At 54.2% G+C, this 25,314-nt stretch overlaps 1 protein-coding gene across 8 annotated transcripts in view; it reads left to right on the top strand.

The window, feature by feature from the left end:
- The window catches only part of MSI2 (musashi RNA binding protein 2), a 389,547-nt gene that overhangs the window by 350,658 nt on the left and 13,575 nt on the right, over positions 1-25,314 (top strand). For 3 of the 8 annotated variants that reach the window (XM_049701558.1, XM_049701557.1, XM_049701560.1), the window contains exons 11-12: positions 7,144-7,167; positions 8,455-8,517. In XM_049701558.1, coding sequence (XP_049557515.1) covers positions 7,144-7,167; positions 8,455-8,517 — 87 coding nt within the window. Of the gene's footprint in view, positions 1-7,143; positions 7,168-8,454; positions 8,518-11,936; positions 11,987-25,314 lie in introns of all 8 variants that reach the window. The other 5 variants (XR_007473301.1, XM_049701562.1, XM_049701559.1 and 2 more) reach the window with 3 other exon arrangements.

Genomic DNA, 25,314 nt, shown 5'->3' with positions numbered 1-25,314 from the left:
ATTATTCCACTTACTGAGAGCTCACCCGATGCCAGATACTGGTGCACCGGAGCCACCAACGCGCTGAATTTCACAGCAGCCCTCAAAGGAGGTCATTAGTCGCGCTTACAGAGGAGCAAAATGAGGCCAAGGCGGGGTTACATAACTCCTCTTGGGTGGCACAGCTAGTGAGCGTGGGAGATGGGATTTTTGCCACCTTGCTTTTAGCCATGTTGTGCATGGTTTCCGTTAAGCTTAACTCTCTGGACCTGAGTCCTTCACCAAGTAACGTCTTCCTGGGGGCATTGCACTGGGGGCTTACTGAGATGGTCGGGGGGAGCCTCTTGGCCGTGGAAGGCGCCCCAGTGGCAGCTGCTCTTCTTATCATCAGTGTAACGATCATTTTCTCAGCATCTCGTCTGCTTTAAAGGTGAGGCGACAAAGGAACAGAGAAGGTTCCACACATCACCTTGTCACCTAGGGCTGACATGCAGTGGCGTGATCTGCCGGCTGTTCACATTTTTAATGATTTCTGTACCGGTGGGTACGTAGCAGCTGCCTTGAGCCCCCAGAATGCCTCGCCCTCACCTCCCGGGAGTCTCCCCCAAGACCCCCTGACCATCCCATGGTCCCCCAGTCAGTGCCCAATTCAAAACCTAAAATAGCCTGTCTCAGGAGTCAAAAAGTGCTGGACTGCATTTACAGGAGAGAGAGCTTGAGATCACAGATGTCAGCTGCCTCACAGAGCTAGTGATGGGGCCAAGGTGGGAGCCTGGGATCTTTCAGCAAAAAGTCTTGGGGTGCTCAAGACTCGAAGGTTTGCTGTCCTGGTGCACAGACGTGGGTGCTATAGGGCTGGTGTTTGGAACTGTGCCGAGCCCTTGCACAGGCCCGTGAAGAACGAAGCTGGGGAAAGTAGGCAAAGAGAGGAGGCCCAGGAGAGTTTAGGCCATTTAGATTTAAATGGTTCAGTGAGAGATCCTATGGGGAGAATGCAAAATGTTGACTCTTTAACTGGCAATTGGACATCTGAAACTTTGAGAACAGGACATGTAAAAAGCCATCTGCAGGGCTTCCCTGGTGGCGCAGTGGTTGAGAGTCCGCCTGCCGATGCAGGGGACGTGGGTTCATGCCCCAGTCCGGGAAGATCCCACATGCCGCGGAGCGACTGGGCCCGTGAGCCATGGCCGCTGAGCCTGCGCGTCCGGAGCCTGTGCTCCGCAATGGGAGAGGCCACAGCAGTCAGAGGCCCATGTACCGCAAAACAAAACAAAACAAAAAGCCATCTGCACAGTGAGCTCCAGCAGGACCAACAGTCAGACCAGTGGCTTGCCCTGACACCCATTGGCGGTAGGTGGGAGAGTGTCTGCAAAGCAGAAATTGCAGTTTTATGAAGAGTGAGGGGAGGGGTGGTGCAGGAGAGAAGGAGAAACTCTCAGGATAGTTTGCTCATGTCTCCTTAGAAACTACAGTCTGAAACGCCTTCACTTTGAAGGTCTTGGTCTTGGTCTCTGACAGGCTGACGTTTGTTCTGTGGGCAAGTGGGTGTCCCTGGGCTAGCCAGGACCACAAACTGCTGTCACAGAGCGGCGAAGGCTGGCTTTGGGGTGAACTCCCTGTGGCCACTCTCACCCTTGAAGTCTTGCTAGAGAGAGAGCAATGCGGAACAGAGTGTCCTCCTAGGGCCAGGAGCCAGGGCGGAGCACTTGTAATGTATCAGCCATTCCCGATACTGGCCCTCTGGCCAGCACTGCGGAGAAACCTTGCCTTGTCCCAAGGCCCCAGATAGTCAGGCCAAAGCTAGAGCTCTTTAGGGCCCAGAAAGGGAAGGATTTGTCCCCAGCTCGGTCGGTCCTGACTGAAAAGAATTTTGAGGGACCTGTGTCTTGGTCACGTGTACCAAGGGCCTAGCTTGGTGATTTTTTTAAACTGAATTGAAGTGGTACGACCTTTAGGGGCTATAGGTCAAGATCATAGCCATGGGAATGCCTCCATTCCCTTTCCTTTTGTTTGCTGGATTTTGGAGAAAAGAATTAGCTGGAATGGCCACCCCCTACCCTCCACCGTCCTGCAAGCCTGAGTCTTCTGATCGCTGCTTCTCTCTCCAAGCAGGATTTGGTGTAGCCACACCCACGTCTTGAGCTCATCTATGAGAAGACCCTATAGTACACACAGTCAGGAGCCTGGCTACAAGCTAGGTGGGCCCAGGGTAGAGGCCCCCTTCTCGCTGGCAGAGTGGCCAGAGCTCCCCTCTAGCCCAAAACCCTGCTTCTCGGTAGCCAATTTTCTCTCCTTTGCGGGGAGTTGGTTTGTGTGCAGCCTGGGCCCGCAGCTGGAGACCCCTTTCCCGTCAGGACTAGTGACTGGAAGCTCTGTGAGGGCAGAGAGTGTGTGTGTTTAGTTCACTGCTATGACCCCAGTGCTTAGAATAGTGCCTGGCACGTAGTAGGTGCTCAATAAATATTTATTGAGCACATAAGGGGCTGAGAATGGGTCGGGAGTTACGGAGGCCTCTGAGGTCGGTCCCTGCAAAAGTTCTAGGTGAGCAAGGGCACTGTGGGCCCCAGCTCTCTGTTGGGAGGTAATACGGCCCCCCTGGAGAAAGACGCCGGGCCAGAGTCCCCAGGGAGAGCTTTCTGCTTCCTGCCTCCCCAGGACCCCAGCAAGCAGTGCCTAAAGCCGTGTTCTCAGCTCCAGCCATGCTTTGGGGAGCACTGGAAGTTTCCTTTGTCCAGGCTGCACCCAGACATATCATCAGAATCTCTGGGGGCAGGGCCCAGTCATCAGAGGAAGAGGGAGGCAGGAGGAATTGCCTGGAGCAGCTGCAGGTGGGTGACAGTGCCCGCCCTCAGAGGGACCCTGGGCAGCTCTACACGCCTCCTGGAGATGCAGGGTGTGCTGGGGAAGGGGGTGGAGAGTACTTAAAGCAAGCACAATGTAGGAAAAACTGTCTTTCCTGGTAGTGCGCCTTCTAAGAGAGAGTTTTATAAAGATTCCCCTCAGAAATCACAGCCTGTCAGAGCCATAAGGAACCTCAGAACTCACTCATCCCAGGTCGCAGAATTAAGTAGTGACCAAGCCAGAACTGTATCCCAGGCGGCATCTTCTCAAACCAGGAAGGGGAGAGGACGCAAAGTAAGAGGTCCGTGACCTAATACCCCGCAGTGGATAGGACAGTGGGGCCCTTCAGTGTTTACTAAAAACCAAGGACACCCCAAGACTTCCTCTAAGTCAAGGATTCTCGCCCTTGATCCCACGGGGAATCCTGTGCATCTCTGCACGCATCAGAATCATCTGGAAGGCCTCTAAAAGATAGAGACAAAGGCCCTACCTGATTCTCTGTGTGCTAAAGCTCCCTCAGCCAGGCTAGAAACCCGCTGCTCTGAACGGAGACCCTGAAGTGGATCCCAGAGGAGATGGTCGCAAGGATTAGATTCTCCACCGTGTTCTCAGGAGGGCCTTTCCTTCCACAAGGTTAGCGGGAGACAGGGTACGCAGATGTACACCTCAATTTAACCTTTTGTAATTTTTTTTTTCTTTTTTTTGCGGTACACGGGCCTCTCTGTTGTGGCCTCTTCTGTTGCGGAGCACAGGCTCCGGATGCGCAGGCTCAGCGGCCATGGCTCACGGGCCCAGCCGCTCCAAGGCATGTGGGATCTTCCCGGACCGGGGCACGAACCCGTGTCCCCTGCATCAGCAGGTGGACTCTCAACCACTGCGCCACCAGGGAAGCCCCAACCTTTTGCAAGTTTTGAAAGCCCTTACACCAAAGGTTCTCCCCCTCGGCTGCACCCTGGGGTCACCTGGGAAGCACTTAAAGGTCCCCCTGTCCAGGCTGCACCCTAAACCAGATAAATCAGCATCTCCAACAGTGGGACCCAGGCCTCAGCATTTGTGAAAACTCCCCAAGTGGTCCAGTGAGCGGCCAGCGGTAAGGATAGTCCGCTAGACAGAGCAGGTGCTCTTTCTTGTTGTTGCCGGCCCTCTCCTGTAGGCATTTGAGTTTGCTGCCCCTGGGCTGCAGGGTCACGGGAGTGGAGAGGCAGCTAGACATGCAGGCAGTGCTGCCTTTCAGCTCAGTTTACCCAGAGCAGTGCCTCCCAGCCCTGGCCCTCCTCCACCACCTTAGGGCATCTGACCATCATCATACCAGCTGATGCTCCACAAGAATCTAAGGTGGGACAGACCCTGGACTAGGTCCCAAGTGGGACATGGGGCTCGGTCCCCACCCTACAAGAATTTGCCACCCAGCGGGAGAAATCAGATGTGCACGTAAAAATAACTGTGCTTAGGTAAGGCAAAAACTGGTGAGTGCCACAGAGGCAATAAAAAGTAGGTGTGGCGTCGTAGAAGCCGCCAAAAAACCAAAAGTGCCGTTGACTTCTAACTGGCATTAAATTCGCAGAGATCCAGAAGGTCCAGAAAAGCATCTCGTTCACTGTCACTGGGATGGCAACAGCTCTCACATGAGTTACTTACCCCAGAGGTGTGATAGTGCCAACCCCAGAGGCACCGCTTTCCAGTGACAGAGGGACTTGGGTTTGTCATCCTCTTACACCAGCAAGACAGGCTCTTGCAGGCTCAGAGCTGAAGGGATTTTAGAGGTCATCTGGCTTGACCTCCTTGCAGGAGACAGGAGTTGGTTACCCGGGGCGCAGAGAAGTGAAACACGGTGCTCAAGTTATAAAGCAAGCCAGGGACAGCTGAGGCTGGCGGCCAGGCTTTGATGCCAAACCCAGTGATCCTTTTATTGCGCTGGTGGGGCGAGGAGCTCCAGACTGGTGAGATTGGGTCTTTAGGTCTGAATGACAGCTCCTAGGAGGCGTGGCACCTGCCCGTGCCTGGAATTCCACCATTAGTGCTTCGTTCTTTCGTACCCAGGCAGCCTCTTTTTGAATGCAAGATTCTCTAACAGGAGGGGCATACTACCTTCCTAACATCTGAGTCGCCAGGTAAGAAACCTATAGCTCTCAAGTCCTGAGGTTTTATTAGCAAAACATTTTTCTCGTTGCTGCCTGATTTACTGCTAAGAAATGGGAGGTATTAAGCCACTGGGGTCACGCCAGCCGGCGTGGCCCAGTTGTTAGAGCTGAAAAGAACGCATATTCTAATTTTGAGGTATGGACGTTTAGCTGCACTAAAATGACATCATGAAGTTGGGACATCCTGAAAGATTCCAGACCACTGTTATCAGTAGGAATTCAGGCCTCCTGTGTGCTAATGACCATCTGACCACGTGGCCAACCCCGGAGAAGGTGGAATAGCCCTGCGTGAGGGAGAGCCTTGTCTCGAGGGCAGGGCTGATGGCTGGACAGAGACCTGATGGACTTCATCAGAATGAGAGCTCACACTTGTCGAAGCTTACTTCCTGGCAGGCATTCGTCTAAGCACTTTGCATCTATTAATCTCTGACTAATATCGCCATCTCTTTTACAAATGGGGACACCAAGGCACAGAAGGTTAAGGCAGCTTGCCCAGAGTCACTCAGCTAGTAAGTGGCTGGGTTCTGGATTTGAACCCAGACAGGCTTCGTGTCTGTGCACTTGGCTATTGGGCTAACCTGCCTCACGAGGAGAAGCCTGGTTGCCCCCTTCACGCGTTGGCCAGACAGGCTGTGTCGAGGAGGGAGCCCTTCTCCGCATTGCCAGCAGCGGACGGGGGACGGTCATCTAGGCAGTGGGGTGCTAGGGTGGCCACGGGCACTCATGGACCAGGGGCTCTGCCACGCTTGCCTGGGCCTGAGCCCCAGCAGAAGCCCTGAGCCCTGCCAGATCTGCCTAATGCCCTGCAGTAATTCCCTGAATACCCCCTGCCAGGGCAACCCAGACCTCCATCCCTTCAAAAATAAAATAAGAGGTCTCCCAAGGAGGGAGTCTGCCGCAGGTGACCCCTGGCTCCTGAGGGCCTGGGGAGAGATGCTGAGCACAGGACCAGAAGCCGAATCTGCAAGGCTCTCCCTGTTCTTCCACCTCCTCCGGGTCCAGCCCTGGAAGCTCCTGGTCCCCAGGTCCCTCCTGCCATCCTGGAGACAGGCTGCACTCCATGGGGACAGCTGTAGACCCATGACGGCCCCTGGCTGGGGCAGCCCCAGCACCTACACACACACACACTCACACGCGCGCACACACACGCACACGCACACGCACACACCCCTTTCCTGGATCTGTGCTCACGCATCCCCCACAAGCCCCGCCACCAAGGAGAACCCATCGGCCTTAGAAACAGCATCAGTGGCTTAGCTGCCAGGTCATCTGGAGAATGTATTTGGGGTGAGCGGTGAGGCTGGGCGGCCTCCCAGGACAGGAGGGGGATGGCAGGGAGCTGGGGAGGTGGACCAAGAAGACAGCCCCGGGGCAGGATGCTGGGGCAGCGCTCTCTCCTCCTCGCTTAGGAGCTTCCCAAGGAGGCCAGGCTGCACGGGGGGATGGGGGAACGGCGGGCTGTGTCGCCACAGAGTGGGTGCTGTGAGGGCTGTCTCTGCTGTTCTGGGCACACTGGGGGGCTCCCCTCCCCTGCTCCCCCGCCCCCAACACCTGTCACTCCGCTTAGCCCCGTTTTGATGGTTGAGTTTAAATTCAGCCCTTAGCAGTATCTGCTGAGCAGTCTCCAGCAGGAGCCTTTATCTGAGATTAGGGATAATGCATTTCCTTTCTTGGATCAGGTTTTTTTTTTTCCTCCCTCTTTCCTCTCTCTTTCTCTTGGACTTTTTGTCCAAAATGCACTCAACTCCAGAAAAGAGAGCTTTTGTTAAAAGTCTTCTTACTGACTCAACTCCCCTCCCCCAGCTCTGTCCCCCCTCCCTCCCCCCACCACCATTTTTTTCATGCTTCCAAGGAAACCTGTTTCAAGTAAGAAGTGAGAGAGTACAAAAGAATAAGGACCTTCCTCCTGTCCCCGCCCTCTTCCTTCTCCCTCAGGGTCCCCTGAGCCCTGCTCCGGGCCTGCAGCAGAGCCTGGTGTAGCGTTGGGATGGGGAGAAATAACTTGACATCTTCCTTATTTTCCTTCAGCACTTTGCGCAAGCACCAACATCTTCAGAAATCTAGATCCTACCTGGAGGAAATGGGGAGGGGACTTGGTGGGGGAGTCCCTTCCCTGGTCTGGCAGGGGTCATCGCTGTGTACATTTATTTCACCTGGATCTTTCTTTTTCCCCCTTCAACAGCCCTATTACCATATTTAAATGCAAGTATGTCTCTTTTCATTGGCATTTGAAGTAGCTTAGCCTGACGTTTCTAGTATAGCTCCTTCCCTTCTGAACTTCTTTCCTCCCCAGTAGTTCTGTGTAGCTAGGGCAATAGTCTTAGAGTTTAGCGGGCTTCTAGTTTGCTGTGTTTGGGGGACGGCCCTCTCTCTCCTTTCTCTCCTCCCCTGCTCCCCGGTGCATGTTCCCTTACCGCCCTCGTCCTGTAGCAGCTCCTTATCTGGAAGGCTCAGTGGCCAACGCTGAGCCCCTCCGTTGGGCTGTTTGCTTGCTGCTGGCTTCCGGCACATCATTTAAAACCACAGGCACCGGACACGGGTCTGCTTGGAGGTAGATTGTCCCACGCGTGGGGGAGTGTGTCTGTGTGTGTCCCAGGGCGTGGCTGTGCATGCACAGGCTAGTGGCCGGAAGAAGCCCGGGGGAGGGGACGTGCCCACCCCTTCCTTCACCTGGACACTCTGCAGCCACGCTGGGTCACCTTGTCCTTCTGACGTTTAGTCCCACTGCTGGGACAGCCTTGCTGCCTGGTACGTTGTCAGATCAGAACCCCCAGGAGACCCTTCAGTGCCACCTTGATTGGGACGGTGGAGCTCAGACAGAAGGGCCAGATCTAGATCCCCCTAATGTGCCTCCAGAGCCACAGGCCCACCCCACGTCGTCTCTGCGGCCCCACACTTCCTCCCCGAGCTGGCCCCCCAGAATGCTTCACCCCTGGGCCCGGGGCCGTGATGCTGCTGGCACTGAAGTGTGGAGTCAAGACGGCCAAGCCAGCCTGAGGCCTCAGGAGAACGGCTAGGCTTAAGCCGTCTCCTGGCCAAGGTGCCTGTAGTGTCAAGAGGCCACCCTCAGGGCCTCCTGCCTATGGCTGAGGGCTGACTGCACCCCAGGGACCCCTGCCTGTGACCGGGCCATGCTCGACCCCACCAGCTCTTGACAAGCCCTGGGGAATCACCAAGGTGCCCGTGCAGGGGCCGCAGGGAGCTCGCCCTGCTCTCGAGAGAAGTTACTCTTCATTCTCTTCCGTTATTTTGGTGTGCCGTCTAGAACCAGTTTCCCGGGTGACAAATGTGTGGCAATCAAACACACCTAAAGATGCTGTGCCTTCCAGAAGCCTGAGCGCCGCTTATCCATGTCCCTCCTAAAGGCCGACCCATGGACTTCCCTTCCCACCCCTGTCTTCTGTGTCGGGGCGGGGGACATGGCCTGTGAGACGCATCTGTCCGTGGCCCTTTCCAGGACCCTCCTTCACCCCAGCTCCTCTCTCTCTGCCAGGCTTCCCGGCAGCGGCTTATGGACCAGTGGCGGCGGCAGCGGTGGCGGCAGCACGAGGATCAGGTAGGAAGGTGTGCGGGCCTGGCGGCTCCCAGGCATGCCCAGTGTGCAGGGGAAGGTAAAGGCCCTGTTGGATGTGCGGCTGCGTCTGCCCACCACTCTCAGCACAGCCCGGAGGGGGGCGGGGGGCGGCCCCAGCGGGGGGTCAGTCCCGGGACCGCAAACCAAAGGTAGATGATGATTCCCTCCCTCGAAAGAGAAAAATGGATTTCTTGTGGACTTCGGACGGGCCCCTTCACCTGACAGCCGGCTTCAGGGCACCCGTGGGCATTTCCCTCCTTGGCTTTTGCTGGTTCACAAGGCCCCCTGCCTCGAGTCTCTGACCCAGCCAGAGAAGCTCTAGGTTGCCAAGGGAGACTCAGAGTCCATCCGTGTGGTCCTGGCCTGGGAGCAACCCGCCCCTTTGGCCCCTGCTGCCCTTGGCAAGGGGGCTCGCTGATCCGGGGCTAAACCCCGAGTCCCTGAGGGTCACACGTGAGGCCAACCCTGACCCCAGGGCGTGAAGCCGCTCTTCCTGAAGCCCCCGGGGCATCCCAGACTCTCTTCTGAGCCGAGACCAGAGAGCTCCGAGACTCTAGCCACCAAGGGAATTGGGGTGTTCCCTCCCATGAGGTTGCCCAGGTCGTTTGGTCTCCAAATGCAACCTTTGAGGGGGTCTGGGACCCTTGGGGTGAGCTGGGAACCTTTCCCCAGTGGCACTGTGGGCTCAGGCTGGAGCTGGGCCTTTGTCCCTCTCCCCCAGATGCCCTCTGCCTTCCTGAGCAAGCAGGGCTTCTGCTGCGTGCTCCCCCATCCCCCAGGCCACCGAGAGGCCCCCCACCTCCTAAACCCGGGAACCATGGTTTGCAGCTCTCCCCCAACACCCCGCGGCCAGGCCGCTGGAGCACCCAGGGAAGTTTAGTTTGACGCAACAGGGCTCTGAGGAGGGCCGGGGGAGGGAGGTGCTGCTGAGGGTACCAGGAAACGGGGCATTAAAAGCCCAGAGGGCAAACGCCAAAAAGACCCAAACCCTCGGTGGTAAGAGACTGGCACAGTGAGGCCCTTTGGAAATGTCAGTAAAAATCCGTTCCATGCAAACTGGCACTGCCTCAAGCTACAAAGGACCCACTCCCCTGAGCCACCCGCTGGGGGCTTGTTTGGAGGGGCCAGGGAATTCTCAGGGGGCTGCTGAGGGCGTTAGCCAGAGAGCTGGGCGGGGGCACCGGGCGCCTTTCCTCGGCTCCCGCCCGCGCAGCCGAAGCTCCCACCGGCCCTCTGGCCAGCGTCTCTTGGTCCCCCTGCCCTGGGGGCGGGTTGCACAGCTGCCTAGTGTCTCCCTGTTCCATTTGGTTTTTTAACTTGAGAGCTTTTTGGTATCATGATAAACGGGCCTCTGTCCTACCTGTGCCTGGGGGAAGGGACAACAACAAAAAATCCTGAGATTTCTGAGTGTTGTTGGTTGTTGTTTTCTCCGTTCAGTTTCTTTCTTATTGTAACTTGGATTATGAAACTAAACTTTAACCCAAAATTAACCCTGCCTCTCTCCCCACCCCCATTCTCCTTGACTTCATGGCAAGTTTAAAGGGCAGCATGGGGTTCTTTGAGAGTCTGAGAGTGGTCTCCCCATGGTCTCTGCCCCCTTCTGCCACCCCTGCCCTCTCCCAGACCCCCAGAGCCAGGCGGGAGTGCCACCCATCCCCTCTAACTCCTAACCCCAAAGGTCAGAGCCATCTCCAGCCACCCTTTTTTTTTCAGGACCAGTGGTGTTTTATTTGTAGCCATTTCCATCCGGAGCCAAGTCTCCCACAGGCCATTCGAGGTCAGCCATGCTCATCACCGCACTGTTAGTGAATTCTCTTCAGGAGTGTGCTCCCAGACCCCCTGCCCACACCAGCCTGGGTTAGTGCCAGGAGTAAATCCTCAGCTCGGAGGTGCCCACCCCAGGATGCAGGCTCGGCCAGGAAGCTGTAGGGCACCCCCCAGTGCAGCCTGGGTGTGCCCGAGGGCGATGACCAGGCGGTGCCTGCCCAAGTCAGAACACTGCCCAGGCTGGAAGACACCTGCCCACGTGTAGACAGGGTAGCTCGGCCCCCACCCCCTACCCCCTTTGAACCTGGAGCCGGGTTACAAGGCTGGGGAAGGAAGATCTCCACCTGTCTTTCTCTTAGTGCATTTTGACCTGTAAGGACTCTCCCCTTCCTCCCTCCCTCCCCCTAGAAAATGATCTGGACTCCAAGTCTGGCAGGATGGCCAATTATTTACCTGTCATAGTGGCCCCTGGGTGGCATTTTGGCATGTATGGGAGGGGCTACACAGACTTATTTGGGTGTGCGCATCGGCCCAGGCCAGCAGGGGGGCTCACTGAGGGCTGATTGCCTGGTCTACCTTCACCGCCTCCTGCAATCCTGCCCCACCCATCCTAGCTCCTCCCCCGGGGACAGGGATGCTCCTTCAGCCCCCCAGCACCCCCCCCCCACGCAGCCTCGGCTGTTGGGGGGCATTACAAGTTCAACTGCATTCTCTCATAGGGAGAAGCTGGTCTAGGAAGTCTGTGGAGTGCCGCCCTTGGGCTTGGTCCCATGCTGAATCTGGCCGGGGACTCAGAACAGTGGGGAACAGGGCCTCTGCTCCCCAGGGGCTCTCAGGCTTGGCTTAGAGATCAGGTGGACTATGAAAGGCCCTCTTTGCACTTTCATTTTTCTCCAGCTCCACAGTTTTGTGTGGGTTTTCCCTTCCTTATTATGACGCGCCGGGGGAGCTTCCTGAGCAGAAGCTCCAGCCGGAGGCCGTGGGGTGGGAAGCAAACAGCTTCGGTTCTGATGAGCTGGGCAACGGCATCCGTCAGGGCTACGGTGTCAGGGTAGGAGGGCCCTGGGCCTGGAGCTCTGCACCCACCTCAGCCGACTTCTCTGGGCCAGCCTGCCCCGGACCTGAGGTGGGTGGGCTCGGGTGACCCCCAGGGGGAGGTCCCGGCGACTCCTAGATGACTTCACTATCAGTGTCACTTTTCTTTTACCTTCACCCGGAAGTTTGAAACGTCATCTTTTCTTGTGCTCAGTCGAGACTTTGTTTGTTTATTTTGATCGTATCCATTCAGTTCCAGTGGCCCCATCATGCCCCTCCCCCAAACCTAAATCCAGTTTGGTAAACGGCTCCCCCAGAGAAATGAGGGAAATGGTTCGAATCTCCAGGCTATTGGATTTCTGGGTGGCATCGCGGGTGGGTCCGTGTATCAGTCTTAGGCCCCGGCCCCAGCCCAGCCCCCACCCAGCCAGGACCCCTTACTGTGCTTTACACTTGCCAGCTTTGTTCCCATCTAGTGACATGAGCTCCTGACGGTGGTGGTGAGTGTGAGAGTCATGTTCTGTTGTCTTTTCTCTTGCTTGGTTGGGGCTGCGGTGAGAGTGTCTCTGAGGCATACTCTCCCGCCTCTCTTACACTAGGATCTGCACACCTCCTCTCAAACACTCTTCTGAGCACGCTCAGCGGGAAGGTTTGTCCACACCTATTAATCCTCTCTCAGTGTCCAGCTTCCTGTTAGTACCAGCTGGTTTGCATGTTTTTGCTTGTTCAGATGAAACAGTTCAAGAAACAAACTCATATCCAACTCTCGAGAAATGTCTTTTTTTGTACACTTTCGTTTTCGATTTTTTTTTTATTAGTTACAACTCTGAAACACCTGTTGTCCAGTAAAACATTTCACACCCCCTGCCTGTTCTTAGATTGTATGTCTCTGTGGGACTGAACTAAATGCATGCACTGTAGTAGATGTACTGGTAGCCGTAGCCGTAGTTGTAGAACATGCATTGTTGAGTTGATATTACAGGGCCTCGGACAGCTCGGCACAGCACGGCTGTGTCTGCAGGATAGCGTGGGGGCCAGGAAGAGAAGGGGCTCCATATTTTCAATGTTGCCAAAGGGCTTGGATCCATGTTCCCGCCATCAGCCACCACCACCTCCCCTCACACTCCCTGCTCCCCCAGTCCAGGACTGGGTCACCACCCTCAGCTCTAGCCTTCCTAACAGAGATCTCTCTTAATAGTGTCCAACTATAGTGAGAGAGAATGCAATCAGGGTTGGAGGGAGTCTTACAGTTCTTCCTTGTTCCTGTCTTCCTCCTGTGGTTCTTGAACGGATCAGGTCTTTTTCTACTTCTTAAGGCCTAGCAGCAAGGCTTCTCCAAGCCCTCTACTCCTTGAGTCCTTGGCCAGCTCACATCCAGCCCTTCAAGGATTCAGGTCCTTGTGGCAGCCCTGTCTACACGGTTGGAGGGGAAATGAAATATGATGGGGAGAGGGATTAAGATCTCAAGATCCTTAGTCTGCAGACAGGGGATGCATTTGGTCTTAGTCGAGGTCGGCATTTGTTCTTACGGTTGCTGAAGGTAAAAGGAGAAAAGGCGGAAGGGAAGTGGGATGAGAGGGGTGACATTCCTGCTGTGGAGATTACTGGCACTGCTTCATGAGGAGGGGAGGGGAGGGGAGGGGAGGGGAGGGGAGGAAGGGGGCCTGTAATATCCAAAGAGGAGGCCACAGTTTGCCAGCATCGCCCCAGGAAGACTTCCCAGTCCTGCAGCTTCTGCCCTGGGTTCAGGGCGTGTGCAGTCAGCCATCTCTGGACACTTTGTCTCCCCTCCATTTGTGGTGACAAATCATGAGACAGCGCAGAGGTCTCTTAGAGCTCTTGGAGGCATCCCTAACCTTCGTAAGTTGATGGAAGATGAAGCAGTAGTTGCCACCTGGGACCTGCTCCTAAAGCCAGGCTGGTTGGTGGCTGTGACCCAACGCTGCAGGACGCAGGTGGGATCTGAACGTTCAGGGTGCAAGTCATCTATTAGCAGAGGAGACAGAAGCCCAGGAAGTCCCCATAAGAGTGTGCAAAATGGTAGCCCGTGGCATGTGGCCCAGTCGGGGTGGACCAGGATTGAATGTGAGCCGGCAGGTCGGCCAGATTGAGGGCCCCGAGGCCCAGGAAGGGAGATCTGGGAGGAGCCGGCCTTCTAGCCCAGTCTTCATGGGGGTAGGAGTGGGCAATGGCAGAGGGAGAAGCTGGAACTGTCAGGCTTCGGGGCTGCTGAAGCCGTAGATTGACCCAGAATGGGGAGCAGCAGAAGAGGGTGGGGACAGAGGCAGAGAGAGCAGAAAATCCCCACCACCCCCCACCCCCGCCTGAATCCTAGGTCTGGCTTTGCTGCCCTTTGGCTGGACGTCCCTGAGTTTCTGTTCCAGTAAAATTCAAGTCTGGGGATAGAATAAATCATTTAACTTGAGCCATAAAGTAAACACTTTGGGGAGGAGAGTAGATCTCAGACCCGCCCCACTTTTATCTCAGGACATCTTCCATGTCCCCGGTGAAATCCTTTGCCTCCTGTGTGTTCGGGGCTGAGGGAGTCCACTCACTCCTCCAGCTGCTGGAGGAGTGCGGACATTGTCTGCACTGGTCGCGGCACAAGCCTTAGGGTTCCCAGGTGTTGCTTTCAACAAGCCTGTACCGAAGGTTTGCTTTGTGCCGGGCACCAAGGCATATAAAGGCAGGTAACACTTCTTGCCTTCAGTGGTCTGAGAATCTAGATTCCTTCCACTGAAAGCCCCTATTTCCCACGATGCATTGTTTCTGGCACTGTCAGCTTCATTTAAAAAAGGAAAATGGATCACTGTGCTGCCTTTATTGCTAAAGATGGCTTTCCTAGGCCTCCGTTAGCAGAATCCGATGTCCAGGAAAGGGGGGTGGGGTGCAGGGTTGCAGTGCAGGCATCTCTTCTTTCCCGCCCAGGCTCCCTTGTGCTAGTAGCAAGCATCCTCTGGGGGCTGTGACCCCAAGATGGCCCATCTGTGGGTAAGGTCACGGGGACACCCTCTCATTGGAATAGAGCCAGCACAGTAGCCCAGAGGGAGAGAAAATCTGTGACCTGTTAGGACTGCTAACCAGCCAGATACTTGAAAGACTGTCCCGGAACGTATATCTCCCAGTCACTGCCTTGCGCTCTGGGCATGGGCACCTTGTTTCTCAGTTTGTCATTAAAATCTTCATTTCTGGGAGAGCCAGGACTTTGCCCGTAAAGAGTCCAGCATTGGATTTCAGTAACCCCAGTGAATTTATAATAATGTGCAGAGCTGCCCACCTCTGACCTCATCTTCATTCATTTTCCAAGGGCTTTTGGACCAACTCTGTTGAGGATAAAATACATCAGCTCTAATCAATAATTTTGTAATAGAAATACCATGCACTTGATAAATCAACTCTAGTGCATTTAGTGACTAGCCTCAAAGCCCAGACCTAAGTATGAGTTAATCCTAAAGTGAATGGAGTGGGAGAATGTTAATGGTCTTTTAAATCAGTGGAATTATTTTCAGTGGGTGACACATCCGTGCCCGCCCCCTGAGCTGGTTGGCCTTCTCACATGCTGGCTTGGGAGCACAGGCCCTGCTGTCTGGAGGAGGGGTGGGAAGAATGGTGCCCTTGAGAGCTCTATAACAGCACATATTCCAAAAGTTGGTGAACCCACGTGTTGATGAGAGTCATCAAAGGAGCACATACCTGGGTACATCATGGTTCCTTGTGTTCCTGCAGAGCTAAGGCTGTCACGTCTATTACCGCAGCTACCCCGTGAGATGGGCAGAAAGGCAGAAGGTTTGGGCTCAATTTTACATGTTTGTTTTTATGAGAAAGCTGGGCTGCAGAGTGGTCACATGACTTATCCAAAGTCACACAGCTGGTTACCTGTTTAGCGAGGTTTTGGTCAAGGGTAAAGAACCCTGAACTTGAACCCAGGTCTTTGGCCTCCTTTAAGTAGCCCTGGGAGGAACCATGTTTGTTCATGAAGGACTCACCTGCCGCCCAGACACCCTGCACATAGAGGAACGTCCTGGGAAAGCCCAACAGCCTCGGCTGCCAGCTCTGTGTTGGCTGAGGACTGAGGCTGCAAGACTTCACAGGCCAACCTTTCAGACGTAGATTTCAGAACCAGACCCAGGGCACGTCTGCCGTGGCGTTTAAATCGGCAGATATTTATTCAGTGTTCAACAACAGTCATTGTTATTATATGTGACAGGCACCGTCCTAGGCCTTGATTCAGGGTACTCTGAGCTGTATCAGAAAACCCAGCTCAGTGTGATTAAATATTACGGGGGATTTATTGGCTGACATCCTGGAAGCTCTGTTGGAAGAGTGAGCTTCATGTGTTCAGGGCTCATCTTCTGCAGTTTTCTTAGCTTTGCCCTCCTTCTCATTTCGATATTGTCTTTTTGTTGGTTTCCTATGATGGCAAAATGGCTACAGCAGTTTCCTGACTCACATTACCCTGTCTAGAAGAAGAGGGGTGTCAGGTGGTCCAGGATTCTAGCAAAAGTCCAGAACTTTGTGCTATTTGGTTAAGGCCTAGGTTACAGGAAGCAGTCACTGAGGGTGGGATCTGACCCCTCTAAACCCAGGTAAAGGAGCTAAAGGAGCTCTGACACGGTGGAAGAAGGATGGATTTCCAAAGGCTGGGTACTATAAAAGGGGGGGAAAGAGACTGATGCTGGCAGCCCTGGAAGCTCATAGATGACTCCAGAGCACAGTCACTGCCCTAGAGGCTCTCCCAGCCTAGCATGGAGGCTAATGTGTACTTACGATATGATGCCTAAGCCCAGTAAAGGGGGAGCACAGAGCTGTGGGGGAAGTCGAGGACGGTTTCACGGGGGAGCGAGTATCTATACTTTTAAAGGACAGATAGGAGCTCCCCAGGGAGCCTGGGGAAACAGCTTATGCAAAGAGCAGAGTGATTTTGAAGTCCTGCAAATGGTTCACTCTGACTAGAAAATAAAATGCATTGGGGTTGAGGGCAACAGCTAGCTAGAGAGCTGGGCAGAGTCAGAGCAGGGGGTCCTTAGTGCCATGCTGAAGAGCCTGGATTCACCTAGGTGACTGGGAGCCTCAGAGAGGCCTGAAACCAAGAAGTGCCATCAGATTTGTTTGTTAGACAAGCCAGACAGCAGGGTGGATTAGAGAGACAAGAGGGGAGGCATGAGGACAAGTGGCAAACCATGAAATTGTAAACACTCCACAAATGTTCATATATAGCTGCCCAGTAAGAGATGCTGTGGGCCTTTTACTCTTCCCCATTAGCTGATTAACTCTGGGCTCCACGTCATGCTGGTTGGGGGACAGTGGGAGGCTGTCTAATGGGCGGTGGGGATATAGGCTTGAAGAGGTAGAGAGAGCCTAGAGTCTGGGAGAGGGAGACTTTGAAAGCCCGATTGATATAGTCATATTGGTGGGAGAGAGAGGCTCATATTCTTTATGGCAGTGGAATGGAACTCAGTAAAGACAGAACCAAGTAAGGAAGATCAACCTGGCAGTGGCCCAGCAAAGCCCAATCTGACCCCTTAAGCCCTGGGGCTGTGCTGGGTTTGTGGTCTGGAGCAAGGGGAGGAGAGCAATGCAGACCCTGGAGGGCATTCCATCATGGGGAGTCCACCTTTGTTTCCAGCAATTCTCCTTTGCTTCTGCCAGCAAGTTGTTGTTCATTACCTGCTCAGGGCTATTGGTTCCCATTCCTGTGCCCTCATGGCAGCCACTGCCCTCGTCCTTGCTGCCAGTCCCTTTCCCTCTGTCCTCATCTTTGGTCCCTCTGTTCAAAACTGGCTCAGAACACCAGGAAACCACACCCAATTAACCCTCCCTGGGATGCCCCCTCCTTCGCTCTAGCTTCTCAATGTGATCGTGTGTCCTCAGTCTTCTTCCTGATTGGTGAGTTCTCCTCAATGAAAGGCAGGGTTTTGAGTCTTTGGAAGATATTTTGCACGTTATCTCAGAGTGGTGCCTGCCTTCTCCAACAATATGACCCATCAATCCTCCGGGAGGCAGTCAGCCTCGTTCTTATTATAGATGAGTAATTACTGTGCAATTAGAGAAGGCAGAAAACAAAGGGGCCCTTTGTTCCTGGATGCTCATTAATAAATACAAAGGTCTCCCCTTTCCATCCTGGGATCCTGCACAACAGGAGGTGGGCAAATAATGCTTTTGAACAGCTGTGATTGGCTGTTGCAATTAGATCTGTCAGGATGAGAGAGCCACAGGGATATCCACTCTATGGCATGGACCAGAGGGTTCCAGCCGGCATCTCAAAATTCAAACCCACCTGGGAGGCCCCTTGAGGGAAGGATATCTTGCAAGTGACGGATAGAATGCTAAAGACACTTCCTAGCCAATTATAATAAAATAATGGTAACAGTAATATGTTAATGATATCTCACATGTATTATGAGTGAGTCATGTTCTGTGCTAAGCCCACCTCCCTTATCCCATTTTATTCTCATAGCCCTAGGAAGTGGGTGCTGTCATTCCCATTCCCATTTTTAAGGTTTAAAAGCTGTGGCTTAGGGCTTCCCTGGTGGCGCAGTGGTTGAGAGTCCGCCTGCCGATGCAGGGGACACGGGTTCGCGCCCCGATCCGGGAAGATCCCACATGCCGCAGAGCGGCTGGGTCCGTGAGCCATGGCCGCTGGGCCTGCGCATCCGGAGCCTGTGCTCCACAACGGGAGAGGCCACAACAGTGAGAGGCCACAACAGTGAGAGGCCCGCGTACCGCAAAAACAAAACAAAACCTGTGGCTTAGCATGTGTGAGGTGTCAGAGGCAGGATCTGAGCCTAGGTCTGTCTCATCGGACAGCGCTTGTCAGCAGACGCTCCATCGTACCAGTCCTGCCATACCTGCAAAGCTCTGCATCTTTGAAACATACCCTCAACAAAAACCAACCGCTGCCATCAACTCAGTTCTCCATATCCCTGGTGGAGGAGAAGAGAACCCAGTCATTTTCAGGAGGCATTATATGTGGTATTTGCACCTGCTTCTGCTCTTGCAGACTTAACATCACGGTTCTGTCTGGCTTTAGCTGACATTTCCGATCTGGCTTCTGGTCTCTGAATCTCTTCAGACCAAAGGCACACAAAGGAGGCCCAGAGGAGGCACGGTCGGGTAAGTGTGAGCCAGGCTAAAGATCATTATTAGAAAGGAGCCTTTAGCTAAAACAAAACTGAAGGAAGTTAGCCACTGCCTGGAGGAAACTAGGCCATGAAGCAGGGGAGGACGCTTTGGGCAAGACTTCTCGGTAGGGATGAGTTAACATCCCTTCACGTGAGCTGTGAGGACTTAATCTGGAAGGTCTCTGGGAAGCCCAGCCCAACCCTGAGGCTGGGAGGGGATTGGCCGCCCAGTTGCTGGGGCTTTGCCTTAAGCCAGTGGCTGGGAGGGGCGGAGCTGGAGGCGGGAGCAGTGGGCTCCTCTGCCAATCGTCCTGCAGGGAGGCTGGGCTCCCAGTACCATGGCAACAGTACCATGAGCAGGGGCTCATTTGTTTTGTTGATGAGCAATTACTACGCAATTAGAGAAAGCTAAAAATAAATGGGCCCTTTGTTCCTAGTTACTTATTAATATTAATAAAATGGTCTGTCCAGTTAACGCAAACCTGTGCGCCTGTGGTAGAGCCCACTGTGGGAGGCAAAGGCTGCCCAGCCCCGCTTTCCCCTCTCTTTCTGGAAGTTTTTTTTGACTGTAACGTGCAGAGGGTAGGCTTTCCCCGTCTTGGCCGGGAGAGGAGATGCTCAGCCTTACCGACACATGGGACCCAGGATGCCCCGGAGTCACTGACCCAGGCAGAAGAGTCTGGTCGTGTCAACCCAGCCTCCAGAGAAAAGACCACAAACACAGCAGCAAAACCAGAAAACATGGACCTGAGTTGGAAGAAACCTCTCGCCCAGTTTTGCTATGTACCCTTGGCCACGTTGTTCGACTTTTCTGGGTCTAGGTTGTTCAGCGCCAGGTGCATAAAATAGTCTCTAAGCCTTCCACTGAGGTAGCCCCTGAGATTTCAGTGTCTCCCCTCCCACCTGGCTTGAAGAGAAACAAATCAGACTTGGAAATGACTTGCTAGAAGGTTACTTGGTTGTTCAGGGGTTGACCCCACAACTTCTGGCATCTGGCCTTGGAGACGGAAACAGCTCAGAGGCATCCCTTATATCCCTTCCCCATCCAAGGGGACGGTTTACCTTGTGGATTAATCAGATACGGATGATAAGAAGCTTTTAAGAAGAAGCAGGAGAAGAGAAGGAGGAGGTGGAGGAGGAAGAAGAAGAATAAGAAGATGATGACAAGGACGTAGAAGGAAGAGCAGGGAATCAGAAGACTTGGTTCCTGTCTGGCTTCTGCCAACAGCAAGCTGGTTGATTTGGGGGCAAAGGGTTTCAGACTGTTGGGGTCTTGGGCACCGTTCAGCTCTATAGCTCTGTATTGCTGCTGTTTCCAAAGCTCTGGATCCCTTATCATTGGGAGCAAAATGTTGACAGTGATAGTGCCTTAAGATCCGAGAGGAGTGACCGAAGAGAAAGCCAGGGGCTTCCAAGTGATGAGGCAACTGGTAGGGATGCATTTGAAAAAATCAGTCACACGTTTTTTTAATGTGTGAAGCCAATGAGAGGGATAGACGTATTTCCAGAATTGTGTATCATTAAAACAAAACAAAACAAAACAAACCCTATAGTCAGATATCCATCCTCGTGTGTGGTTGGTTAACCCTTTAGGGTTTGGCATTCTGGATGGTATTCACTAATAAAGGTGGACCTGTTAATAGCTGTCGTTGATGAACTGCGGAACTGGGGCGAACGCAGTGGTTCTTGAACTTGGCTACATGTTAGAATCACCTAGGGAGTTCTTAAAATTCCTAGTGTCCGGGCCACACTGTAGACCCATCCAATCAGAAGCTACAGGGGGATGGCGGGAGGTGGGGGGCACGGCGGGCAGGCCTCAGCATTACTTAAAAGCTCCCCAGGCAAGTCCATCCTGTAACCATGGACTCAAATACCATCAGGTTCTTGCTAGATACGGAGCCTCACGCCATCTCTGTGACTTTGTCATCAGCCTCCCTACCTCAGAGACAGATAAATAGAGCCAAGCCAGACGGTTCACCCCAGCTTCCTCTAACGAGCGGGTCGGGGATCCTTAGCCGGCAGCCTTGGAGCCCAGGCCTCTCCTGCCCACCACTGGTCCTCCTGGCAGGGCCAGGAAAGCCACCCCTCCAGGATGGGCTGAAGGGGTCTTTGTCCTCATAGATGGATTCTCCTACCTCCCCCCCCGAGGACAGCCCTGTCCTGGCTGAGATTGCAAGCATGTACCCGTAGAACCAGCAGCCCGGAGCAACCATAAACAGGGAAGCAGCCACCCTCCTTGACTGTCTGATGAATGGGGGCCTTTTGGTAAGGTCGGAGTTTGTTTGTTATTAGAGACCTAATTAGAAACATGAGAGGGAGCCGAATGGCGCCATGCTTGGCCAATTAGTGACATGCATGCGCCCGCTTTGAACTTCAAGGACACAGAGCTATTAGCGCTTACATCAAACATGGATTAAACTCCTGTGCCTTTATAATCATTAAAGACGGGCTGCTCAAGTGGAAAGCCTTTTGTACAGGTCCTCAAGGGGCTGCCCCTTGGGCATCCTTCCCACTCCACCCCCTGGCTGCTGGAGCCCCAAACAGTGAGTTTCCATGAAATGTGATCAGGCAGTAAGTACTGAGGGTGCTAGGGCATGCCAGCTCCCCACAGGACAGCCCTCAGCAGACTGGAGTCTTCGGGGACTGAGACCAGCCCTCTGGTTGCACTTTCTAGGGTGGGAGGGCTTCCTTTCTCTCTGGCAGTGCCCTTTCCACCTCCCCCTGACCCCAGCGATGCCGCATGCCTGCTTCGTGCCCGGTCTTGTTCTGGGATGTGGCACAGAGGAGGGTGGTCTAGTCCTCAGGTGAGAGGCTGACCCCTGTCTCCTGTGGCAGGCATGGCCCAACCTCAGGGAGCCCCCGGTCTGATGGGGGAGACACCCCCGCCACCAGGGAGCTCCCAATTTGGAAAGGGCAGCAGGACCCATGCCCTCGGGAGCTGGCATTCCAACATTGGCGCTTTGATTCCTTGTCCTTGATTTTGTGACCTCTGTGAGGCCACGAAATATCCAAATAAACAGAAGAAACCTTGTCAAACTCTGATGCGAGGAAGGACAGCTGGGCAGCGGGATTCAGTTTAAAAAGCAGCCCGGGGGAGTAGCCTGGAGACCAAGTGAGAGCTGGTTTCAGTCGGTCTGAGGCACTGTGAGACCCTGGACACATCCCCTCGTGGCCCCAGCCCTCGGTTTCCTCGTCTGCAGCCCCAGGGCAATAAAACCCATCTTACAAGTTGTTTGGAGCGTGAACAGGACGGTGTTAAACGCCTGCCAATGCGCCTGGCACGCAGTAGGTGCTCAGTGAACCTTAGTTCCTTTTCTAGCCTGGCACCCCGAGAGACCACAGCTTCTAGAACCCTGTGCCCCTTGCCTCCAGACCCCGTTTTGCCTGAACTAGTATGAGGCTTTCCCCTGCCCCACCTTTGCTAACTGGGACAGGGCATCACCTATTCCTTCCGAGCTTTTCATCGTGACCGAGGATACTACAAGGATGCAGTTCCGGCCTTGGGTTTCATAGCGTTTCCTGTTAACAATAGTTATAGTGAAGGAAATGTACGCTGGGGCTGCAGTGAGTGGAATCACTTACAAGACACAAGCGAGGACCCAACCCTTCTGGCTGGGGGCGGGCAGGGTGAGAATTAGAAAGCGAGCACGCACAGCGCACACAGCACGGCTGGGGCGCCTGGGTCCATGCGGGGAGAAGCCAGACTGGTTTCTTTTTTGGAAAGATAAAGAGGTGGGTGTGCCTTGGGGACACAGGGGGTCACCCGAGCAAAACACAGCCAGGCAGATTCTCAGGATTAAACTAGGAGCAGCAGAACTGTTACAGAGAGAGAGGGAGTCCTTCCCAGGCCGCACACTCCCTAACCTCCTTTCCTTCTGATTCTCAGGTCAGGGAGGGCTGGAATGGGAGGCTCTGGCATCGCCCATGTGCTGCTCCTTGCCCATTCTAACCTGTGTGGGCCTGGAATCTGAAACCAGTTAACTTAGGGAAGAGGCAGCAGGATGTGAGTGTTAAAACACCCACCGCCTGCTTCAGTCAAACCATAAACATTTGTCTCTGGGGTTGACTTTCCCTCGTCTTCTGAAGCGCTTGAGAGGCTCAGGGCGGAAGTGTTGTTGAAAGGCTGCTTTGTATCCCAGAGGAATCGGGATCACCACCTTGCGTTCACTCCTGTGGCCTGAGCTGGAGTGGCCACTGGGGTCCCTTCCTTGGGGAAGCTGCTGCAGCCCGGCAGACAGTTCACACTGGCAGAGCGAGTACCACCTCGGCCCCAGGGACTCACGTCGTGGCCTTTCCTTCCCTGGGGCCCCTCTCCCCCTTCTTCCTTAGAACATGCAAACAAGGTCAGTCCCCCAAGACCCCTGGGGTCTGGGAGAAACAAGAACCTGATGGTGGCCCCAGAAAGTTCGTTCTTTGCCCTCATGACAAAAGCTTGGTTTCTTTGGCCATCGGGCCCAGGCCCACTCAAGGCTACTGCATCTACCCCGTGAGCAGACGGTAGCCAGCCACTGACCCCCTTCCTCCCCCTTCCCTCCATCCCGACTAACGCAGCCTAGTCCTTTGGTTGGAAGAGACACACCCACACCCGAATCAGGGCTGATAAGAAAAAAGCATCGAGATGGAAAGAGAATGAGATGTTTTCTGCTGAGATTGTACAACAAGAGAAAGTATAAAGTACCGGCCACAAAGCCCTCCTCGGATATAGGTCCTCTGCGTGTGCTTGGGGCTGTCTCCTCACACTGACCTGAGTGGTAGCTGAGTATCCCGGTTCACTAGTAACCCAGGATGTGAGGGTTTTGGAGCCAACCAGCAGTGAAGTTATCTCTTTAGGGGATGTGATTTGACTGGAAGCTGAGACCATTCTACAAAATAATGAGTCGCAAGTCTTAGGTTCCACTGTCCATCAATTCCCCACTTAAGATAGGCCAGCACTAACCAACGGACATCTACACTGATCTCCGTAGTCTGAAGCAGGCTAGGTGTTGAGCAAACAAGCAGAAACCGCAGTCTTCTAAGATTGCCACCACTGAAACCGACAGTCGGGATGTTTGTGACGCCGACTCCCTCCGCCCAGTGAATGAGCTGACACTCTGCATGTGTCCTGTGCGGTATTTATGATGATCCAGGCGTCTCCAGACTTGTTGATACCAGGCTGAGTTTGTCCTTCTTAGTAATATACTGGTTTGTATATGGAGACAGGGAGAAAGAAATACCATCACATTGCTCTCTCAAGCCTCCCCCAGTTTTAAAGTATGTCTTCTCCTTGCCTTCTGAAATAGCTTGAATTTCAGCAGAGCTTAAAAAAAAAAAAAAAATGTTGTATATAAAATTGATTGTCCCTGCTTCTGGGTCCCTGAACTGATTTGACTTAAATTGAGTGTGTCATACAGTTTTCCCAGGTTAGATGTAACTGCTGGCCCTCTCTATCTCCCTCTGCCACCTCCAGGCTAAGCTCTAGGGGGAAAGTTTGAGCCAGGATCCCTGGGACGCAGTGGCCTGGCAGACTGCTGGATGCAATTCCCTCCTTGCCCTGCTGGTAATTCACAGCTGAGGGTTTCTCCTTCCGTTATCAGAAGCAGGTGTATCTTTTCAGGCTGACCTTTCCCATCAGACCACCTGCATTAATTTACAGTGGGCACGCCTTCCAGAGGGCACAGTGAGGCTGCAGACTGGGGCCGTCAACTCTGTTTCAAGGAAGGCCTCGGCTGCCTGGCTGCTGTTCTTCAGAGCCCCCCAGCAAGGAGAGGGGCTGTTCAGAGGCAGGTCTCCGCTTCTGACGGCCACCTGGCATTATGGACCCAGCATCCACTGGGCCCCCCGTGTCGTAGGGGAATCGGGCAGCTTGCTCTTGCCCTGGAGAACACAGGGTCCTGTGAGAACCCGGAGGGTCCCCGCCTTCCACACGCCCCCCGCCTTGAGGGGTCCCTTGCTGACATGAGACACAGGCTCTGCTGCTGTGGAGTTTTAATCCGGGCGGAGAGAAGCATGATATAGACAAGGTGAGTGTCGGAGGGGCGGTGACTCTGGCCTCTTTTCTCTGGCATCAGCCTATCAGCAGAGCCCCTCTACTCATTCCTTTTTCAGTCGCTTTCTTTAAATTCTCTAAAACAAACAAAAACCCCTAAAATCTAGTGCGATGAGTTAACTGCAGCCCTGCCCTCGAAGAATATCACACCGGCTTATGCTCCGAGTCCTCCATTCTGCGGGAGCTGGGGGTTGGGAACGGGGCCACGACACCGTCAGCCCAGACCAGACTCCCCTCCCTTGTCCCTGTGGGAGGCATAATGAGTTCTGCTGGGCAGCAGGTTACCTTCTGAGCTGGGCTTGCTGGGGACGGGCCCACCACCTGCATTTGCCTTGTGAGCAGGACACACTCTGTCCCAGAAATGTCCTGGGGGCCTCGAGGCCCCCTCCTGAGATTAAAGCTGGCAGCAACACATAATTCACCAAGAAGATGATTGAAATTGTCTCGAGGGCTGGCCCTGCCTTTTGGCGAAACGTGAGACCCACGAAACGAGGACCCAGGCCTAAGGCTGGGACTTGGCAGGGCCCTGGCTGGTCCCAGATATGTGGCCTGAGCTCATCTGGAAAAGACTTTGGAAACAGTTCCTTTCTCTGGATCAGTAATAACCTACTTTCCAAGCCTTAGAGCCAGAGGCGCCCTCCCAGGGGTGCCCCCCGCTTAGAGCCCTGGGCCCTAGCTTTCTGCCCCAGGTCCAGTGGCATCACTTTGGGATCATACAGAAGTACTGGGACTTCCATACCTTTCCTAGACCTACAGTGAGTCCTGATTCTCACTGCCCTCCCCCACAACTTCCCCACCCTCGGTGACGAATTCCACCCTCAGCCCGGCGCC

Source organism: Orcinus orca, chromosome 19 (genome assembly GCF_937001465.1).
Source record: "Orcinus orca chromosome 19, mOrcOrc1.1, whole genome shotgun sequence".
Taxonomy (NCBI): domain Eukaryota; kingdom Metazoa; phylum Chordata; class Mammalia; order Artiodactyla; family Delphinidae; genus Orcinus; species Orcinus orca.
This window is presented reverse-complemented; position numbering and strand designations above follow the sequence as displayed.